This window comes from Podarcis liolepis, assembly GCF_965112155.1.
Source record: "Podarcis liolepis genome assembly, chromosome: 13".
NCBI classification, from domain to species: domain Eukaryota; kingdom Metazoa; phylum Chordata; class Lepidosauria; order Squamata; family Lacertidae; genus Podarcis; species Podarcis liolepis.
The window spans coordinates 18,407,772-18,425,514 of NC_139573.1; the positions used below are offsets into that span (position 1 = coordinate 18,407,772).

The following is a 17,743-nucleotide window of genomic DNA, read 5'->3' on the forward strand; positions in this document are numbered from 1 at the left end:
CTGCAGAAAGGGGTGGAGGGGGGGGGGGAGGTTATGTGGGAAGACGCAAAAGTGGCACACACGCCACACATATGTGGGGAGTGACACACATTCAAGTCGGGTTTGTTATTTCACTCTGTGACTGTGATAGTTATAAAGATAGTGGCCGTCACCCCAGAGAGGCCCAGGGTTCTTGGGAGTCCTGGCTCCCAGCCACTTGGCTAGAACCCACATAGCTCCCCATCCTGTTTCCAGATGAATCCAGGAGAGTCCTTTCTCCCTGTCCTCTTGCTCTGATCCAGGCTTCCCCAACCTTGTGCCCTTCAGATATATTGGACGCATCAGCAAGGCTGGCAGCTCTGATGGATCTGGTGCCATCGTTCCTGTCACATAGCTCAGGACTGATTTCTACAAACTCTTCTGTGTTCCTTCCTTACTTGCCTCTTAGACAGGTATGGAGACCCTGCAGCCTTTCAGTTGCTACTGAACTACAACTCCCATCATCCCTAGCTACTGGTGACACTTGCAGGGCTGATGGGAGTTGTAAGTTAGCCACATCTCAGAGGGGCAAAGGCTTCCCACGCCTCCTCTTGGGGAATCCAGGATGCTGGTCTCCTGACATCTCTTATAGCCTTCCCTCAAGAGAGTCAACTATCCCGACTCCCAGATTCCTCCTGCCTTTAAATCTTGGCTAGCCAAATAATGAATTGAGGTTCATTTTGGAAATGGGTGGGGGAAGAAGGTGGAGAAGGCGCTGCTGCTGTGCCCCATAAGGAAAAGGGCACAGAATTCCCCAGGGGCCCATATGGTGGAGACCTAGAAGAGGAACTGGTGACCCATTTGCACTACACATTTAAGGCGGTATTCTACCACTTTAAGCAGTCAAGCTCCCCTAAAGAATCCTGGGTAATTTGTCAAAGCTGCTGAGAGTTGTTAGGAGACCCCATTCCACTCATAGAGCTACAGTTCTCAGAGTCTTTTAACGCTCAATCCCTCTTTCCAGGGAACTCTGGGAATTGTAGCTCCCTGGAGGGGATGGGGATCTCCTAACAACTCTCAGCGCCTCTTAACAAGCTACAGTTCTCAGGATTCTTTTAGGGAATTGGTGACTGTTTAAAGTGGTATAATACCATTTAAAATGAATAGATCAGATGGAGCCTGATCAGATGGGGACGCGGATGGCGCAGTGGTCTAAACCACTGAGCCGCTTCTAGGGCTTGCTGATCGGAAGGTCGGTGGTTCGAATCCGCCCGATGCGGTGAGCTCCCGTTGCTCTTTCCCAGCTTCTGCCAACCTGGCAGTTCGGAAGCACACCAGTGCAAGTACATAAATAGGTACCGCTGCGGTGGATAGGTCAACAGTGTTTACATGCGCTCTGGCTTCTGTCACGGTGTCCCGTTGCTCCAGAAGCGGTTTAGTCATGCTGGCCACTCGGAAAGCTGTCTGTGGTCAAACGCCAGCTCGCTCTGCCTGAAGCGAGATGAGCGCCACACCCCAAAGTCGCCTTTGACTGGACTTAACTGTCCAGAGGTCATTTACCTTTTTTATTTTTTTAAAACTTTATACACTTGAAATGTCATGAGGCCTACCTGGATGTGAAGTGAAATGGCATTTATATAGTGTTCATTGACATTGCAGTGGGGAGATGGGGGTCCTTTGGCCCTTCAGATGTTGGACTCTTAAACTCCCATCATCCCTGACCATTAGCCATGCTGGCCAGGCCTGATGGGAGATGGGAGTCCAACAACAGCAGGAGGCCCGCAGATTCCCCACCCCTGGTTTAAGTTTTATGTAAACCACCCTGCAATCTCAATATATTCAGTTAAACAGAGCAAAAAAAGATAATGTAGAGATGTTCTCTCTGAAGGGTGTAGGTAAATGTATGTATCTGAACCAAGTATGTCGGTTTTACAGATCATTATTGAATGGATGGCCCCCACTTCCTGTTCTGACCAGCTGTTCCTCTTCCCCTCCCTGCAGAGGCAGCTGCCATAGTATTTTACCTCAGAAACACAGCACTGGGGGTAACATGGCTGCTTTCAAGGCCTACTCTCCCTCCCTCCGTGCCCATAATCCCTAAAGCAGTCATGGAGCTTTGGGGTGCAGCCACCATTGCGCCGCCTGAAAGTGCCATGCTATGTTGATATCTCTGCTCTTGGTCTTCTAAGTTAAAAAGCAGAGAGAGGAGGGATCAGCTTGCAGGTTCAACAGAAGCTGCAGTGAGGAATTGGTCCCTGTGTTCCTCTCCCTTCCACACCAAGAGATACCGTGGCAGGAATATCTGCTAGGACTCAGCCAAGTCGAAGAAGGATTTGCTTTGTTTGCTGTCACTGTTTCCCTTGGGCCCCGAGAGCAGTTGCGGTGACTACGGCTGTGCTGCTGAGATTGTGTTGCCTCAAAGAGCCTGAGATCCTTGTGGCAGAGGGCAGATGGAGAGGAAGCGTTAGCAGTGCTGAGACAGCTCTCCATAGATGCATCTTCCCTCCTCCTCTTGGTAGCCTTGAAAAGCTAAAACCACTGAGATAGGTGTGGCATACTTTTGTCCATGGCTCTTGCTTGCCTAGGAGAGTCAGTGTGGCATACCGGTTAGAGTTTTGGACTAAGACTTGAGAGATCGGGGTTCAAATCCCCCTACCCACACACCCCAGCCATCAATCTCACTAGGTGACCTCAGGCTGGTCACAGAGAGGCGGAGAATCATGTATGCCACCTTGAGCTCCTCGGAGAATAGGAGGGCTACATATGTAGTGAACAAATAAAAACAATTTATTTTTTTGTGGCTTGGTTTGTTGGTCGGTTATTCCGCTGCATTATGTGGACGGTGTTAGAAATTAGCCAGGTGCGTTTTACGACTGACGCAGGTCCAATTGTGACCATGTGGGCATCTCTCGGTGCCATGTTCGTGACTGGGGAAAGCAAAATGTCACTTAGAGAAGGATCTGAAATGTTTTCCTTGAAGCTTGAATTTGTTTTATTCTCGGTTGTTTTATACAATATTTTAATGTGTTGTAAACCACTTGGAGATTTAAAAATATGAAGTGGGTACCTGAGGTACCATTTTAGCTAATGGGGCCTCCCGCTGCCGCCGCGCCACTGGAACACAATTTCTGTTCTCATCCTGAAGCAAAGTTCTTAACCCAAGGTACTATTTCTGGGTTAGCGGAGTCCGTAACCTGAAGCGTCTGTAACCTGAAGCGTCTGTAACCCGAGGTACCACTATTATTATTATTAATTGCAAAAAATGGCACCTAGACATTCCATTGCAGCAACTGTAACCTAGGTTTAAGGTGCCATTTGGCGATAAGATTATATATCTGTGTTTCTAACACTGCATGTCGAATGGAAATCGTTCGCTTGGCTTGCTTTCGGCCAAACGCTGGTCAACTTTGTTTGCTGAACACAAAACAAGTAAGGCCTGTGAGTGTGTGTTTGAAGTGTCTTGGAATTGTAGAGGGTTCCTCACTAGTCAACGCTGGTAACGGGAAACAGGCCTCCTTGGTTTCTTGGGAGGTGGGGGGGGGGCTATGATGTTATGCTAGGAGGAGGTGGGCAGCTAGTTCCCATCACTTCTGCCTTTGCTTTGGGTTGTTGCCACAACAAGAAAGTTTGACAGGTGAGAAGCAGAAGGTGATGACTCCCAACACAAATAGGTTCGAGCGGGTGGCTAAGAATCAAGCAGAGCGTGCAAGTCAGGCACCGCCTTCTGGGGGTTTAAGGAGCCTCCGAAATTGGGGAGGCAGCCACACCAAAAATATTCCGGTCATCCCAAGCAAAACAAACTCCTGTGGCTATCTTAACTAACAATTATAGGACGATTTCATCCCACGGGATGCTGCTTCCCGCTCTTAACCCACTCAAGCCCGTTTCCCTGTCTCTGCCCAGGTTCCTCCCCCTGCCCTCCATCTCTGTCTCAGGAGGAGCCCTTCCGGCCTTGAGTGCCCAGGAATCCTGGCTCCCAGCCTCTCCCTCCTGGAGCAGTAGGCATCAACCACTCCCTTCTCGCTTCTCATCTTCAACCAGCTTTGAAGATGAGATACTTCAACTGGCACCTCTGCACAGATCTGCGTTTTCTGCCTCTTTAGCCATGCCGCGCCCCAGAGGGAGACGCATTTGGAACCAATTACCTCTGGGCATGGTGCCACTCAGTGCGGCTTCCTTTTGGAATATCCGGGCCAGATCAAAAACCCACAGGGCCTAAAAGCCCTGCATGTCCCCCTCCGCCCTGAGATTTTTCAGTATGGTGCAAATGTCTAACCCAAATGTCTCTTTATATTTCTTCCATGCATCTATCTCCCTCCCTCTCTCTCTGCCTCTCCTAACCCACAGTGCCCGCCCATCAACATTTCTCTCATTGTCCGTTTGGTGCCGGAAAGGCGAGGGCTCGAAGTTGTCCCTGCTCTTCAGGTTGCCGTGCTTGCCAATACCAGCTGGGCTGTGGGTTTTCAAGGGCATTCTTGCGATTCCATTGCGGGTGCTGCCAATCTCAAACCAACAGGCAAGCGCCAGGGGGCATTGGCAGGCCAACCTCCATAAAGCAGAGGGGAGGGAGGAACTTTACCTCCTTTGACCAACTCCCCCCCCCCCAAAAAAAAAACACAACACAAATTTTGGATCATATTGTCCTTTCCTTGTTTCAGCCCACTGTGTTCCCCCAGTTTCCCCATCTCTGTGGAGGCTTCTTTTACTGTCCCATTCTTTCTGGCACATCCCTGGGACACAGGACGCAGAAACACCCTTTGATCGTTGTGACTCCTTCCCTCTACACCTCCCTTCACCAAAGATTGCGTCCCCTTCCTGGGAACGATGTTGTATTAGCTCACTTGCAAATGTGTTCCCTCGCGTGGGTTTTAAATAAATAATCTGCTTGCTGCAATCCATGAGGTGTAGCATGAAATAAATAAATGATTCACCTACTATTTAAAATGAGTCTTGTGATGATCATAGCTACATTTGGCTCTCTGGAGAATCCAGGCATGTAGGGGTCACAGCAAGACCTCCTGAGCCTTCTCTGCCAGATCCCGCTTCCTTCCCAGAAAACCTCGTGTGTTCACGTTCCCAGATCTCACTTGCCAACTCCGGAACGGGGTCTCTGCAGTTGTCCTTTTACCATCAGGATAATGTGAAGGCAGCAAAGTTCAGCTCTTTGCCTTGAAAAGTTTCACCTGTTGATTTGTGCATTGCACACCTCTGTTAAGGAACTGGCTGGGTGTGTGCTTTGTTTCTTCAGGGCCTTTGGGCAACCCTAACATCCCCTACTACTCCCTAGCTTTGAGTTCTGTGCCACAATAAGGCTCCAACCTTTTTTCTTCTTCCCTGGCCTTCAAATTCATCAAACGACACTTTCCCCCAGGATTGCACCCCCACGTTGGGGAAAACCTGGTTAATTTCTGTCTGTCTCAGGCAACTGCTAAAAAGCACAAGAGCTCCACTAAGGGGGGGGGCGGGGAGGGACAATTATAGCCTGTGTGTTGGAGCTTGAATGAAAAATGCCTCAGTAAGTTCCAAACTTCTCTCTCCCTCCGGTCTTTGACCGGCCTCTTCTTTTTGGGGGGTTTGGAGCCTGTGGGAGATTTTAGGACCTGAGACCGTCATAGGAATCTTTTTGCTCTGTCAAGGCCCCGAGGGGCCTGAGGCAATTGTTTGCCACCACCCTAATGGCCTCACCCTGGGATTGCTCAGCAAATTAATTAGCTAACGAGGGCGCAGCTGGCTCGTTAGTGCCACTTGGCTGGGCACTGTTTGGCAGGACTTGATGTTGCTTGACGCTGCTCTTGCCTCAGACTTGCCTGGTTCGGGTGTTGTCCAATCCCCTCCGGTGGGGTGGGAGTGGGGCCTGGTGGGAGACAGACAGCACGGGGTGTGCTGGAAAGCCGGGGCGATGTCCTGCCAGAAATGAAGAGAAAAGAAAAAGTTGCCCGGGGCAGGCGAGGGCTGGAGCCAGGACTCCTGGGTTCCTTTTAGGCAAGGACTGCAGCTTAGTGGTTCAGAGCAGTGGAACAGCGAGCCCGAACTCCTGGGTCCTTTGGGCATAGAGTCGGGCCTAGTGCCGCGGTTGCCTTTCCCTTTGTAGACAGTAGGTGTGGTACTTCGAGGGCTGGGCCTGTGCAGATAATTGTTTTCACGCCTTATTGGTAAACGGTCCTATAAAACAGCCAAAGCTCTGGGGTTCGCAAAGTGTATGTTTCAGTAAAGGGGTCAGTAGAGCCAGATGTCCTCTGGTTTTTTTGCAAAGGGGCAGGGGGCTGGTTACCTTAGTCTGGAAAGTGCATGTTTAAGGAGAAATGGCAGTGTAAGAGAGAGAGAGAGAGATCTGGTTAGCTTAGGAGAAGAGTGATCACCCAGGGCGTTTTAATTTATGTCAGTGTTTAGAATATGGCACCACTGTTGGTTCGAAATTAATTCAAAGTAAACAGGAGTGAGCTTGTTTATGCGTTGTAGAATGTACCAAACATGGAGAAATAAGGTATAAGGACTTCAGGGTTCTCTAGAAGGAGCAGAGAGGCAGCATCAGCGTTAAAAGGGAAAGGAAAAAAGGAGCAACCTGGGATGTATGGTTTTTCTCTGGTGCCAGCGCATTAGTGCTCCTGGGCTCTTGGGCAGGGGTGCGGCAGCTTCAGCAGGTGGTTGCCAGGCACAGGTACACTCAGCAGGCTGCACCTGCCTTGGTTGGCAGCCAAAGGGCGTCACCTACCACCCTTTGCTCTTTGTGGGAATATGTGGAGCCGCTTTGCCTCCCCCACCGTAACACCACACAGACTTTTCTCTCTTTTTCTTTCTCTCTCTTCTGTCCCCGCTCACTTCCTACATCGGAGAGCAAGGTGCCCAACCGACAACCCTTGCCCACCTTTCCTGTTGCACCGAGCCTCTCTCAGTTGCACCCACCCTTCCTGGAATAATTGAATTCCTAGCAACTGACAGATCAGCGCGGAGGCAGATCAAAGACCAGGTTGCTTTGTGTGTTTATATCCTGCTTTTCTTCTGCCTTGGATCGCCAAGGCTGGGGCTGGTTCCAGGTCTGAGGGGGCTGTCAGGAGTGCCTCTCCCAGTGGGTTATTCTCTCCTGCGTTACTAGGTCTCCCTTGGGCATAAGTGGCAGTGGGCACTCTCATTGGCTCCCTGTGACTCTTGATGGAGGCCCTGGAAGCTGCCATTTTGATTTCCCACAATGCTCAGTGGGCTGCACCTGCTTTTTGGGGCATTCAGAGACCCCCCTTTGCTCCGCATGTGAATGGCACCATGTGGGAGGGATGCTAGATCAGGAGCATTGTGGGAAATTTCCGTGGCAGCTTATAGACCCAGCCACCCAGGGTACAAGGGTCATTAGTCGTCTTTGCCAGGGCACTAGGGCTTTGGTTATTACCCAAGGGTGCCGCATATTTGTCCCACGCCTGCTCAAGACATCATACTTAGGGTCTTTCAGCCAGGCACTGACCAGAACCTGAAATCGGGTTACAGTGGTACCTCGGGTTAAGTACTTAATTCGTTATGGAGGTCTGTTCTTAACCTGAAACTGTTCTTAACCTGAAGCACTACTTTAGCTAATGGGGCCTCCTGCTGCCGCCGCACCGCCGGAGCACAAATTCTGTTCTCATCCTGAAGCAAAGTTCTTAACCCGAGGTACTATTTCTGGGTTAGCGGAGTCTGTAACCTGAAGCGTATGTAACCTGAAGCATATGTTACCCGAGGTACCACTGTACAGTGGTGCCTCACAAGACGAAATTAATTCGTTCCGTGAATTTTTTCGTCTAGCGAATTTTTCGTCTTGCGAAGCACGGTTTCCCATAGGAATGCATTGAAAATCAATTAATGCGTTCCTATGGTCAAAAAAAGTCCAAACAAAGCCAAATTTGGTACAACAAGAGTTTATTAAGTGCTCTTTAAAGTCACACATACTGTAAAGAGCATTTTAAAATTCAAACCCATAATTTTTTTTAAAAACAGCAGAGTAGCCCAATGGTCACAGAAAATCATAAAAATGCAGGGGGGGGAAAACCACAAGCTTCCAGATTCTTGCAAACCCCTTCCCAACACCAAGTCCTTGAATTCCAAACACCCCAACCCCAAATCCAAACCCCCCAAAAAAGTTTTAAAAGCTTAACTTACCAAATGGCTGCAAAAGAAGTTTTGGAAAAGCTTCAAAAATCACCAAAGTCTTTAAAAACCTCAAAAAGGCTACTATGTACACTGCGTTCTATGAGTTGCTCCTCGAAGTCAAGTCGCAACTGTATTAACGGTGTTAAGAAAAAGGAAACAAACTTGCAAGACGTTTTCGTCTTGTGAAGCAAGCCCATAGGGAAATTCGTCTTGCGAAGCAGCTCAAAAACGGAAAACCCTTTCGTCTAGCGAGTTTTCCGTCTTGCGAGGCATTCGTCTTGCGGGGCACCACTGTACTTAAATTGTGCTGCCCCTCATTTAGAACTAAGTACCGTGATGTTGACATCCTGAGTGTTTGTTCTGACCTAACGTGAGAGGAAAACGCCGAAGAGCGGAGTTGCTTTGAACATACGCAGAGTGCTTCCCCATTTTTTTTTCATTTTTTATTTGCAGAGTCAGCACAGACAGCTCCCATATCCCTGGGGTTTGGGCTCTGGGTGTGCCGGTCTGAGCACGTGACACCAGACAAGTTTTGGCTCCTTGAATGCTCTGTTTCCATGTACCCAAATCAGGGTTCAGGGAAACCACTGGAGGCCGAGATGAGCAGGGGAAAGGTGTTGTAGAGAGTGCCAGACACCAGGACAAGCTCCTTTGAAAGAATAGCAGCGACAGAGCGGTCCTCTAGCGCAGTCTCATTCATGCAAAGCAACCGGCAAAGCCTCTTGTCGGAGAGGAGACCCCGGCGGCCGGCTGTGCGCCTGGAACAAGGACGCGAGTGTCTGGCTCCAGCAGCCCAAGCAAGCGAGGCTGCAGCTTATGCCAGCGAGCCCAGCAGGGGGCTGGTGGGGGTGGGTGGGAGAGAGCTGGAAAATCTAGCTCATCAGCCAGGCGGCTGACTGGGGTCGCTAGGCTAGGAATGAGGGAAGAGAGGCTGGGGGCCTGGATTTTCCAGGAGGAGAAGTTAAACTAGCAGGGTGCTTGATGATAGCAGGTTGTAGGCAGCCAGGGCTCCTGAGGGGGTTTCCCCCACCTTTGTGACACAGTTGAGTTGTTCAGCCACATTTTTGGCCCTGTTTTTCTAGCGTTTTCTCCCCTTGTCTGTTCCTGGCTTCCTTGTTAAGTCCCTTGACTGAGAGCAGCTCTGCTTATTGTGTCTAGAAGGTAACATCTGTGAGTCCACCGCCATCCAGTTTTTGTAAGTTCATACTAGAAAAGTGTGTGTGTGTGTGTGTGTGTGTGAGAGAGAGAGAGAGAGAGAGAGAGAGAAAGAAAGAGAGAAGCGACAGACAGACAGATGGAGAGAATTGCATACAAAGACAGGTTCTGGCAAACCCTGAGTTTTAAAATATTTTCATCCTGATTCATAATATCTTTCATTAATTCATCTGCCAATAATTATAGTTTTATTGTGTTATGGGTAAATAGGAATCTATTAGACTCTTCCACACCAACTTCGGAGTACAGGCCTATTTGACGTCATATGGTTGTGGGGGTTTTTTGTTTGGTGTTTTTTTTGGAGGGGGTTTCCCTAGATTTTGCAACATTTTGTGCATGTATCGAAATGGTGGTTCGGGTTGTATATTGCTTCCCAATCCCATTTTTTCTCTTTCACATGCCAATCAGATACCTCGAATCTTGCAAACTGTGCACAGAGTCTTTCTTCTGTAAGATTTTATACAAGAGTAATGAAATACGTTAAGTATCTTAGAGAATTCCAACTTTGTAAGGCTTGTATTTTGTGGAAAGGGAGGTGGGCGTGAATGTGTTTGGGTGTGTCAGGCAAGTGATGATGATGGGACCTTACAAAAACCTTTTTTTAAAACGGCTATGTCCTCTCGGTCTTAAGGAAAAATCTGAACACATGGTGGGAGGCGGAAAATACATATGAATAAGAATATACTAGAAGGACAGCCTTTAAGTAGCAACTGCAGACAGTCCCCAACCCAACTCAACGGCTCTCTTTTTCTCTCGGCTCATTAAAACCACAGTATTCTGGCTGGGGACCCCAAAGTCCTGGTTCCAGTTACTTTTTGCTTTCCCACAATTGACTCCACCCTTGCCAAAACCCAGGCCTTGTTTCCCAGTGATTACTTTGTAAACATGAACTGCTCTTTTATTGGCATGATAATGTTTGTTTAAGACGTTCCAGAGTTCAACGGATTTGGTCAGGTTTTGTATTTGATAGTCAAGCCAGTGCTTCAAATATTTCCTTTCCCTGCTCATCCCGCTCCTCAAAGATTCATGCTTGTTGTTTTTTTCCCATTCAGAGAAGTGGGGAATTTCACACTACTTTGCCTATGTGTCCTGAAATTTGCCGCATCACTGGTTTGTGGGGTGGAGGGAGGAGATATGAGAGGCAAATGTGTGCAGAAGTTCACAGGAGCAGTGAAAAACGTTTAATACCCCACTGGTCTTATCTGAGCATCTTCCAGTCATATGGTACAAAAAGACATAGGCACCTGGAAGAACTGGGGGGGGAGCACCAGGGGCAATTATGATTTCCTGGGAAATGGAATTCTGTGCACCCACGGCTCAGGACTGGGGTGTCCCCTGTCTGATCTTTTCTGGTTTTTCTTCTCTCCCCGCCCGCAGCCATGGCTGTCCGAGCCCCTGCTCCGCGGGGCGACGCCAGCGCCGAGAGATACCTGTTTGTGGATCGGAACCAGGTGGGCAACCCAGCCTCCCAGGCTGACTGGACGGCCAAGCGGCTGGTGTGGGTCCCGTCGGAGCGCCATGGCTTTGAGGCGGCCGGTCTGCGCGAAGAGCGGGGGGACGAGGTGCTGGTGGAGCTTGCCGAGAACGGGCGTCAGGTGCTGGTCGCCAAGGACGACATCCAGAAGATGAACCCCCCCAAGTTCACCAAGGTGGAGGACATGGCGGAGCTGACCTGCCTCAACGAAGCCTCTGTGCTACACAACCTCAAGGACCGCTATTACTCAGGCCTCATCTATGTGAGTTGGCTTGCCGGGGAGAGGGGGCCATTGGGAGTCTTGCCTCTCGGCTTCTCCTTTCCCTACCAATTTCAACTTTCCCCTGGTTGCCACCCTCCTGCCCACCCTCCACTTGGTCCCACGTGGGGAGCCAAGATCCCATTTCCTGGCACTCCTTGCTGGGAGTAGCCCCTTCCCCTCCACGAGACCCCAGGCACTCTGGGCTTCCAGGCCCGCCTTTCTCGAACCCAGTGCTTCCCAAACTTGGGTCTCCAGCTGTTCTGGATTACAACTCCTATCATCTCTGACCACTGGCCCTGCTGGCTAGGGATGATGGGAGTTGTAGTCCCAAAACAGCCGAAGACCCAAGTTTGGGCCTCTAGACTTGCCACCTTCTTGACTGAACCCAAGAGTTCTGGCTTCCACCACCCCATTCTCTCATCCACCCAAAATACACCTGGGCTGGGAAATCCGAATGATGCAGCTCATACCGTTATTGCCACCATAAAGAGAAAATGTGTAGAGTGGCACATAGCTGAATTGGGGGGGGGGGCGCGGGGGCGGAAAAATGTCATTGGGTGCAATTCTTACTGGTGCAGAGAACTGCCACTCTAGGCCTTGTGTTCTCTTTGGAGAAAGCACCAGAAACTTGGTATTGGAAATCAGAATGGAAAACAGGCACTTTCTAGATTTTAAACTGGAAGCACACGGCTCTCAGGTTGAGGAGCTTGCGGCTCTCCAACTGGACTACAACTCCCATCATCCTTGACCACTGGTCACGCTGGGTGGGGCTGATGGGAGTTTGAGGCCAACAACATCAGGAGGGCCACGTGGTTGGGGAACTGGGGGGCCAGCCGCATTTGGAGGGCCACAACCCCTGCCTGGAAGATCCAGGCCCGCTATAAGTATTTTTTCATTTCAGTGGTGGCAGCTAGGCCCCATTGGGTGACCTAAGCCAAACTGGAGCCCATGTGCCCCCTACTGGGGAACAGTTCCCGGAGTTTGTGCTCTTGGACCACAGATCTGTTCTCCCTTCTGAGTGGAGGTGCGGTTTTGTTCAGACGCTGAGCTGTTCAGTCGTAGCAGGCGCTGGTGCCAGGGAGGAGGAAGAGCTGGTTCTGGGGCTTAAAAGTTGGGCTTTTGTTGTTCCCAGTTGTGGAGCCCGGGTGCGTGGGTGATGACGCCAGAAGGGGGGAGCTGAGTCTCCTCCACCCCAGTAACACACGCAGCTTAGCTACGAAAGGAAGTGGGGAGAGATGCCCCCTTCTCTTCTGCCCTGACTGGCATTGTCAGCTTTGGTTTCCGTGCCACCCAAGCGGGCACAAAAGGCTGCCCTGAGAGGCAGCGTGCCAAGGCATTCTCTCAGCCGCACGTCATTGCTGACTCGCGGACAGCCCAGCAACCCTCCCTTCCCCCGTTCCAGTCCCCACCCCTGCAGCTGGGTATCGGGGCGGGGAACGGACTAGACCTGTTTAGCTAGAACGGGAGCCCGCGACGAGGTGTGAAGCAAATTCTCCCGAGGGCGCAGTTGCAAACACACACACTTCATCTTGAGAGTGGAAGGCTCTAGATTGTGGGTTGCCTAGCTCTGCCACCTCCTTTGGGGCAGAGGGCCTCTTCTATGGGAGATCCCAGCAGGGGGCACCTTTTGAGAAAGTGCCACATGGAAGGGGGTTTCTGCAGCTTTCCTGGGTGGCATCTTTTGCTCAGGTGTCCTCCCCCCCCCCGCTGTTTACCCTACACCTGCCTCCCTGCAGTCCCAGCCTATTCCTTTGTGTTCTGTTCACATTCATCCAGTTTTATGCAGGCTTCCAGCCTCACTGGCCCTGCAGTAAAACTGTACAAGCATAGTCAGGGTTGGTCTTTGGGGTTGGGGCAGAGGCCCAGGTCTCCACTCAGCAGAGCGATTTGCAGGGTCCCCCAATACTGTTGCAGCTCCGGTTTATCTCATTTTGAAGTTGGGTGCAGCAATAGACTGTGCCCTTCCCGTAAGACCGTGAAGTCCAGAGTCTAAAATTATGTAAGCTCACCACTGGATAGCTTTGCCGTGCGTGGAACTCGGCTCTTAGTGTGGTACCATAAACCACCCCAAAATCGGGCCGGTGGTGGTGTGACAAAGACCAATCAACATTCAGCTTAATTACCAGCTTTAAAGAAAACCATGGCCACAGTAGTGTTAAGAATCGGCCCCCGTTGGGTTATGTGTGAACAGTCTGTTTGCCTTCTTAAGCTTGCCCACTGTATTTCCTTATATAAAAAAAACCCTGGCCATATGTACCCAGGAGTGCCCTTGCAATGAAGCCACACGAGGCAATTGTTTGGGGGCAGGGGATTTTCTTGTGTCCATCAATCCACATCATTTTTTAAAAAGAGAGTTCCAGACCAAAACCCAGAGACTTTTCAGAGCTGAAAAAGCTGGGATCGCCTCTTTCTGCCGCATATATATTCTGCCCCCCAACCCCCAATTGCTGTTCATGTAAACCAGGTGGTTGGTCCCTGCTCAGCCTTAAGATACGCTTGATTGATAAATTGGAAGTGGATTAACTTAGCCTGCATCTCTTTTTCTTCCTTTTTGCTTCCGCCCGAAGCAGAAGCAATTTTCGAATTTTCAGATGTTGGTTTTGGAAGGAAGCACGGCAACTTGAGAGCGCTTGTGCGCAGGCATATTTTACCTTGCGGTTATGTGTGTGTTTTGGGAATGGGGCTTGCAGAGAACTGTTCTGACGTGCTGCTCCCCCTCCCCCTTCCTTCTCCTGCAACAACAGACCTATTCGGGGCTTTTCTGCGTGGTCATCAACCCTTATAAGAACTTGCCCATCTACACGGAGCAGATCGTGGAAATGTACCGGGGCAAGAAGCGCCACGAGATGCCACCCCACATCTATGCCATCTCTGAGGCTGCCTATCGGAGCATGCTGCAGGGTACGGTTTGGAAAGCGAAGGGGGCACACAGAGGTGCCACACATTTCAGACACTATGATGCTGCTTTAAACAGTCACGGCTTCCCCCCAAAAGAATTCTGGGAGCTGTAGTTTGTTAAGGGTGCTGAGAGTTGTGAGGAGACCCCTATTCTCCTCATTCTTTGGGGAAAGCCATGAGTGTTTAAAGAGGCATCTCATGGCGCCATAGAAGTGTGAATGTGGCCCGAGACTAGGGCTTGCTGTGGGAGGTGGGGAGGGGTGGAGAAGTTCCAGCCATTCCCCGTTCCAAACTGAATTGGAGGAGGGAAGAAGTGTGTGGCTTTGGGGTGAGTACGCAGTGTGGTATGTGTCGGAGAGGTCCTAAGAATTCTGTGGTCGGGGAGCTTTGGGTGGGTGGGTGGTTGCATGTCTGCCTCTGGTGCCCTCTGGCGGAGGAGACGGCTCCTCCCTCTTGTCTCTGAACGGTCTCTCTTCTTCCTTTCCCCCCTCCAGACCGAGAGGATCAGTCGATCTTGTGCACGTGAGTGTCAGCAGGAACGGTTTACCTGCTGGGGAGGGGCTTTCAGCAGCAGGTATGTGGGTGAGCCAAAGGTCATTACACACCCATTGCTTCACATGCCTGTTTGCCTGCGGCTGTGGAAATCTCTGCGGGCCAAAAGGGCACCGAGCACCAAAACACACCAGTATCTGTCACAAGGCATGCTAGTTTAAGCAAGAGGATCCCTGCAGGCCTGTCAGCTGTCCACAATGTGGGCTGTTGTGCTCACACAACCTTACAAACACCCATCTTGAACCCCCGGCTTCGTTTGCCCAGCTTCCTCCTGTTCTGTTCAAATGCCAGACAAAAATGACTGATCTGGGGCCAGAACCACGAGGCTTGCCTCCCTATTAAGAGGGAAGTGAATAATGACACTTTACCATTTAGATGTTGCTTTAGAGAAGCCTTGGCACTGGGGACTACAACTCCCACCAGCCCCAAGCCAGCGCAACACCCTATTCCGCTCTCTGAGCTACAGTTCCCAGAATTCCCTGGGAAGAGGGATGGCTTGTCAACACCACTTTTAGAATCGTGGCTCTCTGTGGGGAACAGGGGGCCTCCAAACGACTCTCAGGACTTTAAGCAAAATTCCCAGGATTCTTTGGGAGAAGCCATGACCATTCGAAGTGGTCCCATGCCGCTTTAAATGTTCAGTGTGGATGGAACCTCTCTGTCAGTATTCTGCGCCAGCTGAACTGATGTGCGATGCAGACCCAGGAAGCGGGAAGAGAGGATGCTGCGTTTATTTACCTCTTTAGGAGACCATTTAGAAGAAGTGGGGAGGGAGAGGGCGGGTGAGCGCCACCCAGGATCGAGCGCCCTCTTTTTCTCACCCCCGGTGTCTGGTCTTCTTGGCAGGGGCGAGTCAGGTGCTGGGAAGACGGAGAACACGAAGAAAGTGATCCAGTATTTGGCTCACGTGGCTTCATCGCACAAAGCCCGGAAGGACCACAATGTGCCGGTGAGTGACCTCTGGCCAATGCGTGGTGTTTTAGCTTTTGCTCTGCTCTGCCCCCCCCTGAAAATGCCCCCCCTCTGGTGGTAAATGGACTGGCCTGATCTCTCCGCCAACCCTCGAGTGGAGTTGACAGGCTCTTCCTCCCCACTCCCCCCCCCCGGCAGCCAAGTAAAAGATGCCTGTGTGTGACCCGACAACCTCCCAGCATCCAGGGCTCAGCATTGAGCCAAGGCCAGCCCGGAAGCTTTCCCCAAATGCTGGTGCTCAGACTCCGGAATGCGTGAAGTAGCGGGAAAGTGGAAGCACCCTTCCTCTGAGTGCCTTCCCCTGCCACACCCAGTCTGTGCCTGCTTGGAATGTCTGTGGCATCTGGGCAGAGGCATCCGGGCAGAAGCCAGCACCAAAATGGCCTGCCCGTCCCTCTTGTGTTGTTGTCGAAGGAAACGAGTCGCTGCCTGTACCTGTCGTAGTCATTCCTTTCAACCTGCGTTGCCACGACTGCTCACTCTGTCCTTGCCACCTGCCCTGTGTGCCTCTCGCTCACCGTGTCCCCCCCCCCCCGTCTGCCTCCCTCCATCCCTCCCAGTCACTGCCGTTCCGTCTCGACGCCCTCGCAGATCTGCAGGTGCCGGGCTTGTCCTCCCAAGCGCTCCTGCGTCTTGGCGGAAGTAACACAAGACGAGGCAGTTGGTGCCCGCCCTGTTCTATAAGTGGCTGAATGCGGGCCTACTGGAGTCAGGATCCCTTCCCTTTCTCTCTCTTGTCCGCAAATATGATAGAGATTTCACCTCCACTTCCTCCTCCCGCTTTGGAAGTCCTGGGCGCTTAACAAACTGGAGAACGAAACCAGGCCCGTAGCCAAACATTTTGCGGTGAGGAGGTCTACGTGGGGGCAAGGAGCCACTGCAGAACTGCCAGAACATAAGTACAGGCCACCTGATATGTCAGAGTCAATTGTTCCCTGCGGTAATAAAATAAAAATGAATTAACATTTTAGGAATAAGGGTTTGGTGCTCATGCGTTAGCTTTCCCAACACTCACTGGCCAGAATGTTGGAAGTGGGGAGGAAGTTTACACCTAAGTTAAGCAGTTGAGCAGACTAGAACCTGCAGGCCTCCACCCTATATAGCCACAAATAAAAGCGTGTAGAAAGTTGACAAAAGAGAAGCTTTCCCCTGCTCTCATAATATTATGACTCAGGGGTCACCCAGTGCAGTGAAGTTGACAGGAGAGCAGATTCAGGACAGGCAAAAGGAAAGTACTTCTTCACATAGTAAAATATTGGTGCCTGGTAAAAACATTCTTGCTTAGGCAAGCCTATCCAGGTGCTTAGAATGTTGCAGGTAATTTCAATCTCTTTTGGTGTTTCAACTTTTGTATGTTTTAAAGTATGGTTGTGAATTGTTCTTGGGTTTTCTAGTTTTATCTTTTTGCAAACCGCTTTGAGGCTTTTCCCCCTTTACATTCAAGCAGTGTATACATTTTATGAAATAAATAAAATATATAATGAGTGTGGAGGGTTCCCTGCCATAGGGACCTGGTGATTAGGCCAGTTTACGTGGAGGAAGATATGCCCTAACCCAGGCATCTCCAAAGTCCATTTTGGGGGCCTAATTCGGTCCCTCAGCCGGTTTTATCCTGCCCCTGTGGCAGTTTATTTATTGGGGTCAAATCCTTGAAAAAGCTCAACTACTTTGGTCGGTCCTCACGCATGTTCACTTCATCAAATCTGGCCCTCTTTGAAAAAAGTTTGGGCACCCCTGCCCTAACCGATGTCCGCTGGCCATGACAGCTAAATGGAGCTGCTTTCCACATTGAGAGGCTTCCATCCTCTGTGGGGGCAGCAGCAGCAGAGGGCCATTGGATCAGGCCCTTCTTGGTTTTTGTTTGTTTTTATTCTTCACAGTTAAATGAGTTTTACCTAGAAGTGTCTGATTGGCCAGTGAAAGGAAGCAGGAAGTTTGACCAGATGGACCTTTGGGCTTGCCCTTCACTCTGAGATCCCTTTAAGGAGGAAATCGCAAAGAGTGAATCTGGGCTGGTTGCAGGACTTGGGGGCAGGAGGGGGAAGCTTAGAGGGCTCCCATTTTCTGTCACTGCTAAATGATATTTAATAGCAGTGGTAGTGATTAATATTATTGCAGAAGCCATTCTATTATCTACAATGCCATCAGCGTACAGGGCATCCTACAGAGTCGCAGTAACCAGAGCAAATGCTCCCTGCCCTTTATCTCGACATGGGGGGCATTTTCTCAGGCGTCTTCTTACCTTTCTTGGGAGCTTACTGAAAAACCTACAGAAAAGTGGCACCGTCTGTGCAGAG

At 50.6% G+C, this 17,743-nt stretch overlaps 1 protein-coding gene across 31 annotated transcripts in view; it reads left to right on the top strand.

Moving 5' to 3' along the window:
- LOC310690430 (uncharacterized protein) overlaps positions 1-17,743 on the top strand; it is a 62,370-nt gene that overhangs the window by 3,194 nt on the left and 41,433 nt on the right. For all 31 annotated transcript variants that reach the window (XM_083469303.1, XM_083469284.1, XM_083469289.1 and 28 more), the window contains 4 exons: positions 10,666-11,024; positions 13,769-13,925; positions 14,417-14,444; positions 15,321-15,423. In XM_083469303.1, coding sequence (XP_083325429.1) covers positions 10,668-11,024; positions 13,769-13,925; positions 14,417-14,444; positions 15,321-15,423 — 645 coding nt within the window. In that variant the 5' untranslated portion in view covers positions 10,666-10,667. The remainder of the gene's footprint in view (positions 1-10,665; positions 11,025-13,768; positions 13,926-14,416; positions 14,445-15,320; positions 15,424-17,743) is intronic.